The sequence below is a fragment of the Coturnix japonica genome, chromosome 20, assembly GCF_054131305.1.
Source record: "Coturnix japonica strain WE chromosome 20, WE-NBRP24, whole genome shotgun sequence".
Lineage (NCBI taxonomy): Eukaryota > Metazoa > Chordata > Aves > Galliformes > Phasianidae > Coturnix > Coturnix japonica.
Genome location: NC_140682.1, coordinates 11,916,822 through 11,935,549, shown reverse-complemented (window position 1 = coordinate 11,935,549; position 18,728 = coordinate 11,916,822). Strand labels below are relative to the sequence as shown.

The following is an 18,728-nucleotide window of genomic DNA, read 5'->3' as shown; positions in this document are numbered from 1 at the left end:
AAGGCAAGTTGGGGTCTTGTTTTATTTTACAGAGGATCCCCGTGTGACCTCGACTTAGCACAGAATGGCTGAGAGCTGCCTTTACCCATATGTGTTCTGTGAGAGAAAAACCGAAGATGTGACTGTGCCGGAATACTGAATACCTCTGTGTTACATCTTTTGGTAGCAATAGTCTTGGCTTGTTGTGGTTGTGGGTTGTGACTGATATCAGCCCTTGGATCTGCTCAACTCCACAACTGGGCTCAGGGTGTTTTCAGCTCATCCTGTCTTTCTGGTGCTCCCTGCACAGTGGCACCATCCCTTCTGAGCCCTTCTGTCACCCCTTTTGGTCAAACTGGTGATGATTTGCATGGAACTCCTCCACGGTGCTTCCAAATTCCTAACACACTGGGAAATGAGCCAAGGGACCCACCTGATATCTGTTAGATGTGCTCACAAAAGAAATCCTTCCTAGAGCCCTTTGCACCGATGCTGTTCTGTGTCACATCTGTCCAGGAGCTGCATCCAAAAGGTGGCTGTTGGAAATGGTCTGAGTGTTGACAAGAGATGTGTGTGTTTGTGGGATTACCCCCCTTATGGTTCTTACTGTGGGGTATCCTACACACTGCCCCGTGAGAAGTTCAGCAGACCACCACAGTATTTGAACTTCCAAACCAGCATTTGGGTCTCTCAGCATCTGAATTGCTTTGGAAATGCTCAAGTGGAAAGTTCTCGAGACACTGAATCACCTTTGAGAACATTGCATGGTGTCACTGATGTCTATGTCCGTGACAGGGGGGCAGTAGGCCCGTAGGCTCCCCCAGCCCCTGACAAGTGGGAAGGGAAAAAGGGAAAGGGAAAGAGATGGGAGCTGGGCTCAGGGAAACAAACAGAGAAGCGGCAATGATCTAAGGAGGAAAACTTATTTTACTAATTACAATCTAATTGAAATTGAGGCTAATAAATCAAGTAAAATAAAAGAGAAAGAGAGAGGTTTCACACTCGCTGCCAGGCACTGAGAGAGAGAGAGCTAGCGTCACTTCCGTGACGTGTTTCCCTCTCTGACCATGAGGTCCTCTGGGACATGTAGTTTTTCTTCTCTGTGCTCCACATGATGTTATGATGTGGCATAAGAACAGCAAAGATGACAAAACCATGACAAGGACTAGAAGATGTTCTGAGCAAGTTTGCTGATGATACCAGATGAGGAGGTGCTGTTGCCCCCACGGAGGGTGGAGAGGACTTGCAGAGAGATGTGGACAAATCAGAGAAGTGGGTACAAGTTGGTGCATAAAGCATAACCAAAACAAAATGTGCCTGATTGTGCACCTGGGTAGGGGCAACCCTGGACATACACACTAACTGGATATGGGACACTGGAGAGAAGACTGACTGAAAAGGATTGGGGGTCCTGGTCAGCATCAAACTGAACATGAGTCAGCAGTGTGCCCAGGCAGCCAGGAAGGCCGACAGTCCACTGGAGTGCATCAAGCAAAGTACTGACAGCTGGGTGAGGGAAAGGATTGTCCCTGTCTGCTCTGCATTGCTACAGCCTCACCTGGAGCACTGGGAGCACTGTAGAGCAGAAAGGACATCAAACTATGGGAGGATGTGCAAAGGATGGCACTGGAACCAAGAGATCTGAAGTTCAGAGCTTCATTGGGATTGACTACGTGTTCAGATTGGGCCCTTCTCCCATCCCACATCCTGCAATGAGACACAGGGCACACCTAAGGCATGAACCTCACAGTGTCCTTGCACCCCATGCAGAGCCTGGGATCTTCTGTCCCTGTGTCTTTCATTTAACACCATACAATTCTCCTTCTTCTGCCCCAGGAAGGGCCCCGAGCCAACATGAGGGACAGGATCTCCCTGCCAGGGGTCTGGGAATCAAGTCATGTCCTGTCTGCTTCCTAAGACAAAGGAGGGGTTTCTTAGCATCAGAGCCACCATGCCAGTGCCTTTGCCTGCCTGTAGTCATGGCTTCCAATTATCTGCTCTAACAGGTCCCTTGGGAATCTTGCTTACTAATGGCACTCATTGGGCCCATTAATACTCCAAGAAACTGTTACTTCTGCCTTTGTCTTGTTGAGCACTTTGTGCAGACTTCTCTCTGCACTGGAGGCTGATGGACTCAGCAGCAAATGCCCCCTGGGGCCTCTTACCACCTAAGGAGCCCTCCTGTGCCTTGTGCCTTCCTGTCATCCTCTTTGGGTTTTCAGAACTTGTTCAGCAAAATGGAGAGGTATCTGGAGAGATCTTAAAGAGGAAGAATCCAGCAGACATTTATTGTCTATTTATTTATAGGTGGGTTTAAACAAGTTGTTAAAGCAGCACTGTGCAACTGATATCAATCCAGGATATTCCCAATGAGTTCTATTCTGTTACTGTGTGGACAAACGTCCTTCTCAACCTCCCCACCCCATTTCTACTCACACTGGCCCCCTGGGACTAGCATCTCTTTTCCTGACATCACTCTTCTCCTCTGCATTCATCCGCTCAGTGTTAAACCTGCTTTGCACCAACTCCCACTGGCTTTCCACAGAGAACCGGCTGCACACGGAAAAGGAAAGATTTCTCTCTTTTTTTTGGCCTACAAACAGAAGGAAAGGTGGTGCAATGTAAACAGTTGAACAGTAAAACACAGTGATCAACTGCTTGCCATGTCCAAGCTGCTTCTATTGAGGTTTGTCTTTCACAGGGAATATTTGTAGAAGAAATGAGTGAGACGCAGATAGGAAGGGATAGATAGAATCACAGTGAAGGATTTGACAACAGAGTCCATCAGACACTGGAGAGATGGAGCAAATTCCAGTAATCTCCCTGAATGTCAGAAAACAGCCAGATAGTTGGGAGGTATCAACTTAAAATTGAAAAGGACTTGTGAGTATTTCACACATTGGGAATGGTTAACACATTTTCATTGATTTCTATCTTTGTCTTCAAATGTTTTTTTCACTTTTACCGACATTAATGAACATCTTTCAAACTTCCTGCTTCAAAAAATAAAAAGAGAAAGAGAAAGAGAAAGAAAAAGGGAAAGAAAAAGGGAATGAAAACAAAAAAGAAAACGAAAAAGGAAAAGGAAAAAGAAAAGAAGAAAAAAAAGAAAAAGAAAAAGGGAAAAAAAAGAAACGAAAAAAGTAAAAAAAAGGGAAAGAAAAAGGGAAAGAAAAAGAAAAGAAAAAGAAAAGAAAAAGGAGAAGAAAAGGAAAATGGAAAGGAAAATGAAAGGAAAATGGAAAGGAAAGGAAAGGAAAGGGAAGGAAAGGGAAGGGAAGGGAAGGGAAGGGAAGGGAAGGGAAGGGAAGGGAAGGGAAGGGAAGGGAAGGGAAGGGAAGGGAAGGGAAGGGAAGGGAAGGGAAGGGAAGGGAAGGGAAGGGAAGGGAAGGGAAGGGAAGGGAAGGGAAGGAAATCATAGAATTACCCAGTTTGGAAAAGACCTTGAAGAACATCAAGTCCAACCACAGCCTAACCATAAAGGGAAAAAAAAGGGAAGGGAAGAAGAAGGGAAGGGAAATGGAAAGGAAGAGAGAAAGGGGAAGGGAAAGGGAAAAGGAAAGGAAAAGAAGAAAAAAAAAAAAAAAAGAAAAAAAGAAAAAAGAAAGATCCATTTGTGTCTCGCACATGGCCTGGTGCCCGTTTTACCTTCACATTCCCCACCAGACCTTCCTTGCTGGTATGAAATCTAGCAGAGCACCTCTCCGCTTTGGTTCCTCCATGAAGCTCGAGAAGCTGCCATCTGTGCTCTCCAGGGATCTCCTGGATGGCACATGCCCTGCTGTGCTGTCCCTGCAGCAGATACTGGAGTGAAAAAGGCCCCCAAAGGGGACAAGGGCCGGACAACATCAGGCTCCCATCTGTCTGCAGAGGGCACCTTCCATTTGCTCTCCCTGATCAGGAAGCCTGGAACAGACACTGTTGGTCTCCTCTCTTTTCCATTTTCATCAGCTCTGACCTGGCTGCTCTGCCATCCCCAGGCAGAGCTCAGTGCACTCTCACAGAGGGCAGTCGCCCTTCCTTGTCTCTTCGCCCATCCATCCCTAAGACTCTGTATCCCCCTTGTGCTACGGTGCAATTGTGGAAGCCATTAAACTGCATCCCTGTGGTCCAAACAAGAGCTCAGGCCTGCAACTCTACAAAGATTTCTAGGTCATCACGTGTTGGTGTTCTCATTAGTGCAAAAACACAGAAGTAAGCATCCTAATTGGAAAGCATAATTGGACAGAGCCTGACTGGAGAGCTCATCTATGGTGTTAGTTTGAAGAAGGTGGCACACAGGAATTTAACCCATTGTGGGTCTTGGAGTTGACATAGCAGCATTTGCAGCTACATGTGAATGGGACTGGATCCTGATACAGACTGGGAAGGAGACAAAGCTGCCACCTGACTGGGAAGGACCATTCCAAGTACTCCTAACAACTGAAACAGCTGTGAGGACAGCCGAGAAAGGATGGACTTATGACACACTGGTATAGGTATCCACTAGCCCTGAGGCGTGGGAACTGTGGCCATAGAAAAACCTTTAAAAGATAAGAATTAGAAGGAAATCATGAAAAGTTTTTTTATATGCATATATATTTTTTATTATTTTAACTAACCTTTCACTTCTCCTCGAATAGGTAAATGAATTGTATATGTAAGTGGGAGAGTATTATAACCTATATAGAACCAATACTCACAAAAAGTTTTCCTTGTAACAAAAAAGTTTTTACTGCTGTACCCATTTGCTATCCTGATAATTATCTGGAAAAGGTGAAATTTGACAATAATGCAGGGGAGGGACCAACTGATAGTTTTGATATGAATAAGGGACTCTTGTAGTGTATGGAATGATGTATGGTGGACAATTGCCAATTGAGGCTGGACAGAGACACTCCTTGAAAATACCCAGAATGTCCAGGATAGGGAAGAGCTTAAAAAGGGGTAGAAAATCTTCCTGAAAACCCTGCAGTTATGACAATTAAGGAGATAAAAGATCTTAGACAAACATTTGAAACTGAAACAAGATATGGGGACGTTAATGCCTGGGTAGAATGGACTAAGTATACTGTCCAGAGTCCCAACCATAGCAATTGCTACACTTGTGCATCGGGACGGCCAATAGCTCAGGTGGTACCCATTCTGCTGGGATGGACCAAGGACCCCAAGGGAATGTGATGCATGATCGCCCTGTATCAAGAGAAAACTGCCTGGGGAAATAGAGAGTGCAGACCTCTCTCTTGTTTCCTCCAATGCCTGATACAGATGTCAAGATCCCTCCTGCGCTCTCTACAGCAGTAGGTAACCATACAGCTTGCCTCTCACAGCAGGGTGTGAAGGCTACCAGGCCTATAGGAAACTTTTCCTTATGCAGTGATGAGGTCTTGGATGTTATGGAGGATTCAGCAGGAAATTATTCAAGATTGGGAATCTCCAGGGCAAATCTCCGGTGGTACTGTGGGGGAAAGATTTTTATGGTCCAGCTTAACCATCTAACTGGGGAGGCACCTGTGCACTTGTTCAATTAGTTATACCATTCACCCTGGCATTTGGAAAAGAAATGTATATAGATTTAGTTGGGGTACCTAGAGGTGTCCCTGATAAATTTAAGGCAAGAAATCAAATTGCTGCAGGATTGGAGTCACTGTTTTGGTGGATGACAATCAACAAGAACATAGACTGGATTAACTACATATAAAATATACAAAAGTGCAATTAAGGGAATAGCAGAACAGCTAGCCACACACCGGAAAAGGAATGATCTAGCAGGAGAGAAATCCTGCTAGATTGAAGAAAAGGGGGGAATGAACAGTGAAGCAGGAAACAGAAGCTCTGCTGGAATTCGGAATAAAGGGGGGCTAAAAGGGGGATAGTTAAAGGTAGTTTATAGAAACAAGTAAAGGAAACTTAAAGGTAGTTTATAGAAATAAGTAAAAGAAACTTAAAGGTAACAAGTAAAAGAAACAAGGGGCCTGAGAGAGCAGGGAGGATGCAGATAAGGAGTGAGACCTCACGGACGACCAGAAGAGGAGTTGCATTCCCCCTGATAAGAACAAGAGGGGGTCAGCATGCTAAAGACAAGAGGGGGTCTGTATGCTAAAGAGCTATTGAATATGTACCAGAATTCCTAGAACTATTGACTATGTATTAGAAGTCTAAGAAATCATTGACTATGTATCAGAATTCCGAGAAATCATTGACTATGTATTAAATGTACCTATAACTGTGTCCCGATTTTACAAGTCGGTGTGCAAGTTTGAAGGAGCTATCCCCCTTGCACCTGGCACTGCGCAACGCTGGAATAAACATACCTGCTTTATAACCCATCTCTGGATTATAGAGTTTGATTCCGCAAGCCAGGAGGACGTCTTAACAGCTGAGACACTGGATGATGCAGGCTGGGAGGAAACCAGTTTGATCAGCCCCTCCAGCAGGCTGTTTTGATCATCCTGATCCTCATCAGCTGTGTCCCATCTCACCACGGGTTCACAGGGCTCATCACGATGAAGCACAGCAGACAGTTCCTCCATCCTACCTTCCTGATTACTCTCTACTCTATCCAGTCTTTCAGTTACTTTCACAGGGGCTGAAACATAAGCACGTAGAGGGGTTAAACGTAGCTCAAAGTCATGAAGCTTAGTAATCATTTCATTCAAAGGGGTCTTCTTTGCCCTCTGCCAGACGTTGCTGCTCATGTACCGCCATACTCACCTGGTGCAGACCTTGTGCACATATGCCACATACTTGGTGTACGCCTGACTCTCTCAGGATCATGGCCTTGGTTTGGACTGGAATTTGGATCAGAATTCTGAGGAATAAACGTGGGGTCGTGTAACATCTCCACCACGGCCCGTTCTCTCAAATAACGACGCCTCTTTCTCTCTAAGTAAGTCACAAAACAAAGACTCATGGGGGACGACAGTGTATTGTAGGGGTCAGAAACGGGGACGGGAGGACGGGGGCGGGGGGGGCACAGATAGGGGAGCCTAGGGGTCAGAATGGGGGCGTGGGGTGGGGCAACGAGGTACCCCTGGGAGGGGAGGAGGCACAGGGAACATCCCGCCGTCCAACAGAAGCCCTGAGTGCCACAGAGGCCCCGCGGGGCCAACGCAGGGCGGCTCGCGGCGCCCGCGGAGGGGACCCCTTCAGGCCTCCCCCAGAACAGCCACTTGCAGAAGCGGAGGCGGCGCTCGGAGCCCCGGGGTTGCCCGGCGGCGCTGCAGCAGTGCGGAGAGCAGCTCGACTTCGGCACGGCCGCCTCTTCCTCGGGGCGCGGGGTGATGACGGCACGGCTGGCGCCGCTCGGGCAACGAGCACAGGCGCAGGCGCGCTGACGCGCTGTTGCTATGCCGACGTCGTCACGCATGCGCTGTCGCCGTGGTGGCAGTTTCGAGTGCGCGCAGAGAGGGGGGAAGGCGCGCTGTCGCCATGGCAACGCGGCCTGTACACGCAGGGCCTGAAGCCTGAGTGGGCCTCGGGGGCGGTGGGGGGCAAAGAAGCCGGGGGGGAACGGAGAGCCCTCGGGGATCTCCTGGTGAGGTGTGGGGGGGCTTAGGGGGGAGGGCAAAGCTCCGGGTGTGCTCAGTGGTATCCAGGGTGGTCGAGCGCCCACCTACTTCTTCCCCATTTGTTCACCATCAGCTTCATCACTGAAACCTCTGACTCACTTCCATCCGCTCTTCCCCGGTTTGCAAGATTTCCATTGCTTGTTAGGCCAGGGGGTGCCACTTTCTAAAAACAATGCATGTGGAACGTGAGGAAAATGCCCGTGTCCCGTTTTGAGGCAAAAGACACAAGAATTCTGTTGCGAATGCAGTCCTTATTGTGAGGCAAAATCACCAAGTGTAAAATTATTGAGGAAAAACAAGACTCTTCACCCAGTAAAGCTGAAATGGACAGTTTTACAACTGTAGCTTGTGGATTCCTTTTGCTAAACTAATAAATTGGTTCTTAAACTAATGTGCTAATTGCTATTGGTCAGCAAACATAGGTTGCTATGTTGAGCTGAACGTGTGCAGCCTTCAGTGGATTCTTACCCTCTTTTTCACACTCCTTTATAACCCTTCTAATTCTTTCAGGACCAGAATTTGTCTTCTCTCTTTCTTTCAGGTAACCGAGGAGGAAAGACTATTCTCGCTTCCAATGTCCCTGTCTTTTCTCCTTCGCAGGTAACACTTTGTTTTCTATAAGAGTCTCTGGCCCACAGCTCGCTCTCTCTCTCTTACTCTCTCCCCCTCTTAGAGAGTGCTGATTCTGAGGTTTGGGGGGAGGGGCGGGGGGCACAGTGCAGAGGATGTGTTCTCATGCCCGCAGCATCTACTTTGGCTAGAGCAGATCACAGACTTAGAAAGATATTATATTTCTGACTCACCGCTTTTCCTTACCCCTTTTGCCGTTTTTTTTTTTTTTTTTTTTTTTTTTTTGTGTGTGTGTGTGTGTGTGTGTGTGTTTTTTTTTTCCTCCACAATTCCACTATTCACTTTTGGTGCCTCCATTACACTTCCATTGTACCATCAATAATCAAGCAATACCTTTCTTCACTTCCCACTAACACCCAGCACTTGGTCTCACAATTAGGATACTTAATTATAAAAACTGGTCCCAGAACTTCATTCATGATCCTGGTTTCTTACTCCGTATTCCCCCTGGCTCGCCAGCAAAGACTCTTCAGTGAGCCAAAACACAGCCCAGGGGGTCTTCTAGATATTTCTTAGACACCCCTTGTACCGTAACAGCTTCTTAGATAGCACTTTCACAAGTGTGAAATTTAACAGTCACAAAGACAGAGACAGCAACCAGTACAGTTTATCCTTGGGATCCTTCCTCTCTCCACCTCTCCCCAGGGCCCAACCTTCCTTCTGTGTTCCATTCCTACTCTTGCATAGCTGCCCACCTAATCGTGCCTCTTTCTTGTCCAGTAAACAACTTATCCATGATAAACATCACTTCCACCCATGAGTAGAAATCAGGCCCTGAGAATCAATCTCTGCTTCTCTTTGTGGATCTTCCCTTTTTGATAGCTAATTCCTCCTTTTCCATCTCTAAAGCAGGAAACACATTCTATTCCTACACTAACTACTGTGCCTGGCAGCATCCCTCCTCGCCTTGGTCATTTTTGTAGGATGTCCGTGGCACATCTGACGTCGCGGTCAGAGATAAGTCACGGGAGGAGGACGTATATAATCTCGCTCCCAGGCTGGAGTTTTCTCTCTCTCTTGGACTCTCGGGGAGTGGGAAGCATTCCAGTCGTGTCACCTAGAGTTCACAGTAGGCCTCTCGGTTTTCTGGGGACTCTCTCTCTCTCTCTGTTTTGTTTGATTTATTAGCCTCAATCATATTGTATTATATTGTGTTATCTTGTATTCCGATATCATATTTAGTAAAATAAATTTTCCTCCTTAGATTGCTGCCGCTGTTCTTTTTCCCATTCCCCTTTCCCTTCTTCTCTGGGCTGGGGGCCCTACAGGGCGGCTGCCCCCTGTCACGGGCAAAGGTAAATCTAGGTAACCCGTGACACTCACTAAGCTGGCAATACCTTGCTTGATGCACTCCAGGGGACCATTGGCCTTCCTGGCTGCTTGGGCTCACTGTTGACTCATGTTCAATCTGATGTTGACCAGGACCCCCAATCCTATTCAGTCAGACCGCTCTCCAGTGTCCCATATCCAGTCAGTGTGTATGTCCAGGGTTGCCCCTACCCAGGTGCACAATCAGGCACTTGTTATACTTTCTGCACTTGGTGCTTAGTACCAACTGGTACCCAGTTCTCTGACTTGTCCACATATCTCTGCAAGTCCTCTCCACCCTCAGTGGAAGCAACAGCACCTCCTCATCTGGTATCAGCAGCAAACTTGCTCAGAACATCTTCTAGTCCTGCATGCAAGTCATCCGCAAAAACATGAAAGAGAAGCAGCCCTAAAATGGAGCCCTGGGGAACCCTGACAGTGACCATCTACCAGCCCAATGGAACCTGTTGACTCTAATCATTTGGACCTCACCTATTGGCCAACTGCTCAACCACCACATTCTGTTTCTGTCTATCCGTATGCAGGACATTCTGCCCAGAAGGGTGCAGTCAGAAACAGTTTCAAAAGCTCTACTGAAATCATCAAGGATAACATCAACTGGCTTCCCATGGTCAGCTAAATGGATAACCTTGTGATAAAAGGAGCCAGGGAGCTGAACCCCAAACGAGCAGGGTGAGAAAGAGTCCCCTACAGATGATAAGGCCAGGCATATCACGCCATTCTCCTGGTGGGAAGTCAAAGTGGCCAACTCTTTCCAGAAATTAGATGCCACATGGTTGAGCAGAAGTGAAAGAAGCAAGGACAGGCACTGTAGAGGTCTTACCCTAGAGTGCTTGAAAGAGTGTATTTCAGGATTTAACAAATCTAGTCTTGAATTGAAACGTCTTTGTCTGGAGTATACGACTCCCTGGCTGTCCAGTCTGGTCTGATTCAGCAAACACAATGACAATGCACAGCGCCAGCGAGTCACTGCTATCCTTGCTAAGCCTATAACGACGACAATAAATGAAATGCAGATGTATCCTTCTATTCAGGCCAAAATATGGGGAAGTCTTGAACAGATCACAGATCTCCTTGATGTAATGCTGGACAGTTTCATCATCAAAACTAGTGCCACAGGGCACCACCCCCTACGTTCTGGATATTCACAGCCCAGGTACACAGAACAGACGCACACACCAAGTACCCATGACCCATATGTCTCGCATATGTGACCGACCCTGGTGCACGCAGGCACCAACCACCACTACGCCCCACCTGTGTCCGCGCCCTGGTGCATGCGGGCACTGCCCGCAATGCCGCAACCCATCGGGACCGGACTCGCTCTGCCTCCCAGTGCCCCGCAGCACTCCGCACAGAGAGATTTCCAGATGAGGCATTTGCACTTCTGCTAGGCAACCACGATCTGTTAGTAAACTGATAGAGTAAAAGAGTAAATCTCAAAGTTAAAAGTCAGGTATGTGGGCCCATAACCAAGTAGGATGTGCAGTTATGATAAGGGAAGAACATCCTGCATACTAAAAGGAACATAGCCCAAGAAGCCGTCCAGAAACAGACTAGTTCAATCAAACATGATGGGGTAAAAAGGACGGAGTGAGGAAGACTTTGAGCCTTTGCAAGGAAGACGTCTGACTTCATCCCCACAACCTCCGGAGGAAGAACCCAGCTACAAACAGCCCATGTGCTGGAGGGAGGGGCAGAATGTAAGTGATTTCCTGGAAAATAATGAATATGTAGATGAATTCCAGGAAATCTGTTGAATATGTATCAGCTTGGCTTTCAAATGGGTAACACTTCTGTTTTCTGGTGTGCAAGAGAAGTGTGATCCCCTTTGCATTCAGTGCCTAATAAACGTATTCCTGCTTTATAACCTAATTCTGGGTTATAGAGTTTGATACTGCAACTCAAAGCCATGCTTCTGGAATCAGTCTGTCCACTGGTGAAAAATACATCTTACTCTGCCGCCTGCCAGGGTCAGCAGTCATCCTGCTCGGGAAGCTGCCCAGGGCGCTGCGGGGAGACGTGTGGGGGGAAGGAGCCCCCCGGCAGGGCTTGTGCTGCCACAGCTGCTGCCTGGGGCAGGGGGATCACAGCTCCACTGCACAACTGAATGTTGTAAGGGTGCTTTGCAAGAGGAGAGCCAAGGCAGGGATTTTCCATTTCCTGTTCTTAGGGAAGGAATAAGGATTGGAGGCAGAAATCTAAAAGGGGTGGTCAACTTTCAACACAGCTCTGAGACTCCCAAATATTTCTTCAGTAAGTCGCTTGTTTTGTGAACAGTCACACAGGTTGTGCTTTCAGCCTCACCTACCGAAATGGATACAGTCAGCTTAAGTTATAGTTGTTTTCTGCAGACATTAACAGTTCACTTGTCCTGTAAACAGGCTGATTTCTCTGAGACAAACTGAAGTGCACAGAGGCTGGTGCTGGGGTCTCGAAGAGCAGCTGGAGTAAAGAGGAAAATATCCAGGAGGCTGTGATGTGATTAGGAAATGAGAAGAAAGAAAGAGCTCCCTAATCTTCTATTCCTCATTCCTTTCAAGAGTCCCAAGGAGATCTGTAAGGGACTCGGCAGTGCTGTGGTTTAGAATTTGTTGGGTTAAAGCTATTTACTAAGACAGAGAAAAAGAAAAGGGTTATGCTTATGATTATGACATAGATCTATATCTCTATATATAAACACATGCTTACTTACGGTATATTCTCACATATATATAACGTATGCAGATGTAAAAATACATGCAAAGATGCTAATACATATGCATATCTGTTTGCAAGTCCAGGACATGTGGCAGGGGTTTTAACAGCCTCAAGGTTCACTGTAGGAACTGGAGTGGCTGTTGGGCTGTTGCAGGAGTTGGAGCAACTGCAGAACTCATTGCTAGAGCTGGAATCACCGCAGGACCTGTGACTGAAGTTGGAGCAGCCACTTGGCTCATTGGAGGGGTTGGAGCAACCACAGGGCTGTACATCCTGGCATATTGCACCTCCCTTGATAGGCATTTGTTTCATTTTCTTATTGCAGTACTTGGAACAGCTAGAGGACCTGTAGCAGGAGTGACTGCAGAGCTCATTATGAGGGGTGGAGTGACAGCAGGACCTGTCCCAGAGCTTGGAGTGACCGTAGGACATGTAGCACAAACTTGGAGCTGCTGCAGGTTCTGTGATGCAGTGTCATCGTCATTGGGTGTCACTTTTGGCAGCCAGCGTTGGGTGTCACCATCATGCAGAGGGGACAAAAGGTCCCCCCTGGGGACACTGCACTGAAGCTGGGAACACCATGACCAGCTCGAGGACTTCCCGGGGCAAATGGGGATACGGCATCACGGTGCCTCACCCCCATAGCTGGGGACATCCCCATGTTACTCTCAGAGTGTCGCATGCCAGAGTTGGTGACATACCCACACCACACGCCAGGGTTGAGGACACCCCCTCAGTGTCACACCATGAAGTCGGGGATACCTGTGTCACCCCTGTGGTGTCACAGCCCAAAGTTGGGGACACTCCTCAGGGCACCTCATCTGTGTCCACCCCCACAGACCACCATTGTTCCCATGGGGTGGGGGTGACAACCCTTACTTTTCTTATTAAGATTTCTTTCTTGATAACGGCAGATTGGGGATGCCCCCCCCCGGCCCCCATATGTGAATAAAGGAAAGAGGAATAGTTGTGGGACTCCATGTGTCACAGCGGGAGGGAAATTTGGGGACAGAGGTCACTGCAGCATCCTGATCCTGTAGCCCCTATGGCCCCATAACCACTACAGCCCCATCTGATCAGCCATCCTATGTCCACATCTCATGACTTTATCCCATCCCATATCCTGTTGTGTATCCATAGCCCATCCCATATCCATCATATCAGCCCCATAGCCATCTCAAACCCATCCTGTGTCTGTGTCCCCACATCCTATCCCCATCCTGTACCCCGTATCTATATCCATTCCAAATCCGTATTCCCACGTCCATCCCACGTCCATTCCATATATTTATCCAGTTGTAATCCCAACCCCATCCCATATCCATACCCCATCCCATATCCATCCCATATTCTTCCCATGTCGATCCCATATCCATTTCTGGAGTCCATCCCATACACGTCCCATTTTCTGATCTCCTTTTCATATCCTCGCACCCCAATCCCAATTTTCGCAATCCCACAGCCAACAATCCCAACCCGACGTTCCAAATCTCATTCCCAACCCCACCTCTCACCTGCCAATCCCAATCCCAATCCCTCATCCCAATCCCACATCCCATCCCATCCCATCCCATTTCTTGCTAGAATAGCGCGCACCCCTAAACCCCTCCCCCACCGCCGCTCCGCCCCGCCCCCTGCCCACCCGCCTCCAACCAGGGGCCACGCGACGCCCCTCGCCCGGCCTCTCATTGGTCAACGGCAGCGCCGCCGGCTCCGATTGGCTGAGCCGCAGCAGGCGGGAGCAGCCGTTGACAGCCGGCTCGAGGCCGCCCGGCTCTCACCTCAGACAGCGGCGCTGCCGCAGCCGGGGCCGCCCTTCACGGCAGCGCCGCTGCAGCCGCTGCGGGCCGGAGCCGTCCGGCTGGGATCTGTCCCTGCCTGGCTGTGGCCACATCAAAGTGCTGGGAGGCTTCCCCAGCTCCATGCCATGCACACCATGTCCTGCACCCCTGTGGCCTTCCCCACCCTCTCTCCCATCACCTGCTCCAAAGTCCTAAAGGATGGAGCTCCTCACGCTGCCAAGCAGCCCCAGTACCCTCCCTCTGCTCTCTCTCTGCTCCTCCATACAATTCCTCCCAAACCTGTTACACTTTGATCCACCTCTGCTTGGACACAGTGTGACCACATCACCCTCCTTTTAGCTGCTCTCTTACTGCAGCCACTTGGCCCTCCTTTGGGTCTGCTTTAGGCCTCTTGCATCGATACCCCAACCCCATTATCCAAAGCAAAGTTCGCATAACCCCTCCCACGGACACCTCTAATCTCCTGATGACCAATGAAGCCCTCTGATGACCAGTGACTCCCCTCCTTGATTAATGGAGCCTTGTGATGTTCAATGAACATCTCTGACAACCAGTGGAGTCAGTGGAGCCCTCCGACAACCAACAAAGCCTTCAGATGACTGCAGTCACCTTCTGATGGCAAAACAAGCCCTCTGATGGGCAGCAGCTTGCTGCTTTCTGTGCATAGAAGGGAAGGGTGGGAAAGTGAGATGTTGACATCACCTTGGTAGACAGCAGTTTGCTCATCGTAGCAATGTTTGTTCCTGATTTGATCAGAGAACCTCGAGAGGAGTGTGGCTGCTTCTGACATTCCTGTGAGACTCTGCTGTGGTTGAAGAGATGAGGCAGGTGATGAACTGCAGACAAAGCCATACTGCCTGATGTTGCTGTTGTTCAGGTAGTACAAAGCATTCAAATGGCTGGCCGTCTCCAAATGATGCACGATAGAAAGCTGCAGCCACACCGTCAATCAACTGTGATGATGCCTGTGTATCCTGAGACGACGACTCTTTTAATCAGGGGGCTTCCAGAATCTCTGAAACCCGTAGGCATACAACTGCAATGGAAGATACAGGCTGTGTCCCAGGGAGAAAGAACCTGGGCAGCGTTAGAAGGAACTGTAACATCCAACCATCTGCAGTCAGGATACAAAGTATGGACATGGGGGGAGGTTGCCCAAGAGTTAATTAACTGTGGCAGAAAATACGGGCTGGTGATTTCTTCCACCAGTAAGTGTGAGCCAAGGGGAGTGAGGCTTGCAGCAGTCAGCCTTGCCCCTGGGCCACCCAGCCCAAAGCTCAATGGGGCTGGAAAGGGTCTCACTGGCAGTCATTGCCAGTAAGTACAGGTAGGCAAAATATTGATCATAAATGTAATTGTCTCTGGACACTGGGCTGTCAAGAGGGCGTTCCCCGAGATTTGATGGGTGGATTACCCACAGTCAGGTTAGAGAAATCAGTTAACTGGTGGCCAGAACAAAAGCTCAAAAAGCTCAAGAAAAGCTGATGCATTCGCCCCCCTCCAGCGCAAGGTAGGCAGGAGGCGGGGGAGGGCAGTGAAGGGTGGATGTATTAGAAAGCTTACAACAAAAGGAGAAGATCCTCGATTTAACATCTTCTGTCCCAAGGCCTCACCCACCACCCTTGCCATTTGCCCCTGTGAGTCACCATCCAGTTGCTGATAAACCAGGGAAACACTTCTCTCCCTGGCCAGCCTGTGTCGACTCACCCAGCTATCCTGAGGCCAGTGTCCCTAACCTTAGTGGAACCTCTTAATAAATACACTTGGAAGGCTAAGGGTGCCCGGGAAAAGGAATATAGAATTAACACTTGCTCAATTATTCCCTCATTTTAACCATATTAACAAAGCCCCCAAAAGGCAAGTTGGGGTCTTGTTTTATTTTACAGAGGATCCCCGTGTGACCTCGACTTAGCACAGAATGGCTGAGAGCTGCCTTTACCCATATGTGTTCTGTGAGAGAAAAACCGAAGATGTGACTGTGCCGGAATACTGAATACCTCTGTGTTACATCTTTTGGTTGCAATAGTCTTGGCTTGTTGTGGTTGTGGGTTGTGACTGATATCAGCCCTTGGATCTGCTCAACTCCACAATTGGGCTCAGGGTGTTTTCAGCTCATCCTGTCTTTCTGGTGCTCCCTGCACAGTGGCACCATCCCTTCTGAGCCCTTCTGTCACCCCTTTTGGTCAAACTGGTGATGATTTGCATGGAACTCCTCCACGGTGCTTCCAAATTCCTAACACACTGGGAAATGAGCCAAGGGACCCACCTGATATCTGTTAGATGTGCTCACAAAAGAAATCCTTCCTAGAGCCCTTTGCACCGATGCTGTTCTGTGTCACATCTGTCCAGGAGCTGCATCCAAAAGGTGGCTGTTGGAAATGGTCTGAGTGTTGACAAGAGATGTGTGTGTTTGTGGGATTACCCCCCTTATGGTTCTTACTGTGGGGTATCCTACACACTGCCCCGTGAGAAGTTCAGCAGACCACCACAGTATTTGAACTTCCAAACCAGCATTTGGGTCTCTCAGCATCTGAATTGCTTTGGAAATGCTCAAGTGGAAAGTTCTCGAGACACTGAATCACCTTTGAGAACATTGCATGGTGTCACTGATGTCTATGTCCGTGACAGGGGGGCAGTAGGCCCGTAGGCTCCCCCAGCCCCTGACAAGTGGGAAGGGAAAAAGGGAAAGGGAAAGGGAAAGAGATGGGAGCTGGGCTCAGGGAAACAAACAGAGAAGCGGCAATGATCTAAGGAGGAAAACTTATTTTACTAATTACAATCTAATTGAAATTGAGGCTAATAAATCAAGTAAAATAAAAGAGAAAGAGAGAGGTTTCACACTCGCTGCCAGGCACTGAGAGAGAGAGAGCTAGCGTCACTTCCGTGACGTGTTTCCCTCTCTGACCATGAGGTCCTCTGGGACATGTAGTTTTTCTTCTCTGTGCTCCACATGATGTTATGATATGGCATAAGAACAGCAAAGATGACAAAACCATGACAAGGACTAGAAGATGTTCTGAGCAAGTTTGCTGATGATACCAGATGAGGAGGTGCTGTTGCCCCCACGGAGGGTGGAGAGGACTAGCAGAGAGATGTGGACAAATCAGAGAAGTGGGTACAAGTTGGTGCATAAAGCATAACCAAAACAAAATGTGCCTGATTGTGCACCTGGGTAGGGGCAACCCTGGACATACACACTAACTGGATATGGGACACTGGAGAGCGGTCTGACTGAAAAGGATTGGGGGTCCTGGTCAGCATCAAACTGAACATGAGTCAGCAGTGTGCCCAGGCAGCCAGGAAGGCCGACAGTCCACTGGAGTGCATCAAGCAAAGTACTGACAGCTGGGTGAGGGAAAGGATTGTCCCTGTCTGCTCTGCATTGCTACAGCCTCACCTGGAGCACTGGGAGCACTGTAGAGCAGAAAGGACATCAAACTATGGGAGGATGTGCAAAGGATGGCACTGGAACCAAGAGATCTGAAGTTCAGAGCTTCATTGGGATTGACTACGTGTTCAGATTGGGCCCTTCTCCCATCCCACATCCTGCAATGAGACACAGGGCACACCTAAGGCATGAACCAGTGGAGTCAGTGGAGCCCTCCGACAACCAACAAAGCCTTCAGATGACCGCAGTCATTTTCTCTGGACACACTCCAGGGTTGTGATGTCTTCCTTGCAGTGAGGGGTCCAAAAGTGGACACATCTGGGAGGTGCAGCCTCACCAGATCTGAGTACAAGGGGACAATCACGGCCCCGTTCCTGCTGCCAATGCTGTTTCTGATACAAGCCAGGATGCTGTTGGGCTTCTTGGCTTGCTGGGCACATCACTGGCTCAAGTTCAGCTGAGCATCGATCAATGCCCCCAGGTCCAGTTCCTCTACACAGCCTTCCAGCCGCTCTGCCCCACGCCTGAAGCTTTGCCTGGGGATGCTGTGGCCAAAGTGCTGGACCCGGCTCTTGGTCTTGTTGAACCTCATCCCAATGAGTTCAACCCAGCCATCCAGCCTGTCCAGATCATTATGTGCTTACCATGGTGGAGGCAACCGCTGGGCAGCTTGAAACATATGCAGTACCCCATCATGCAGTACTGCCCTCTAAACACCATATTAGGTCTCAAGAAAAAAGTCCTGTGGCTGCGTGGCACCCCAGAAAGAACTGAGTCAGATAATGGGGCTCTGATTACTAGTTCTGCCCTCTGGTGCCCAGTGAAGAAACACCCAGATCACTGACCAGGATGCTATCTGTGATCAAGCAGCTTTGATTGGCAATTGCAATGGCAGGTCCCCTGCAAGCAGGAGAGCATGCAGAAAGCAGCGTTGCATCTTTTAGGCCGTGTTACTCCACGCTGATCTCCTTCTGCCCCGGTTCCTCATTGGCTGAGTACTTCAGGCTCACAATCTTCCCGACTCCCCACTGAACATACTGAATCCCCCTTCCCTTCCCCTTCCCTTCCCTTCCCTTCCCTTCCCTCCTTCCCTTCCCTTCCCTTCCCTTCCCTTCCCTTCCCTTCCCTTCCCTTCCCTTCCCTTCCCTTCCCTTCCCTTCCTTCCCTTCCCTTCCCTTCCCTTCCCTTCCCTTCCCTTCCCTTCCCTTCCCCCTTCCCCTCCCTTCCCCTCCCTTCCCCTCCCCTCCCCTCCCCTCCCCTCCCCTCCCCTTCCCTTCCCTTCCCTTCCCTCCCTTCCCTTCCCTCCCTTCCCTTCCCTTCCCTTCCCTTCCCTTCCCTTCCCTTCCCTTC

General features: G+C 49.0%; 2 protein-coding genes across 6 annotated transcripts in view; one reads left to right on the top strand and one right to left on the bottom strand.

The window, feature by feature from the left end:
* The window catches only part of LOC146757669 (uncharacterized), a 321,308-nt gene that overhangs the window by 251,860 nt on the left and 50,720 nt on the right, over positions 1–18,728 (bottom strand). The gene's annotated exons all lie outside the window — the stretch shown is intronic.
* The window catches only part of LOC146757672 (pyruvate carboxylase, mitochondrial-like), a 45,766-nt gene that overhangs the window by 4,183 nt on the left and 22,855 nt on the right, over positions 1–18,728 (top strand). Inside the window, 4 exon segments of the mRNA XM_085520713.1 lie at positions 6,849–7,495; positions 8,071–8,129; positions 10,722–10,895; positions 13,773–14,058. Coding sequence (XP_085376839.1) covers positions 6,849–7,495; positions 8,071–8,129; positions 10,722–10,895; positions 13,773–14,058 — 1,166 coding nt within the window.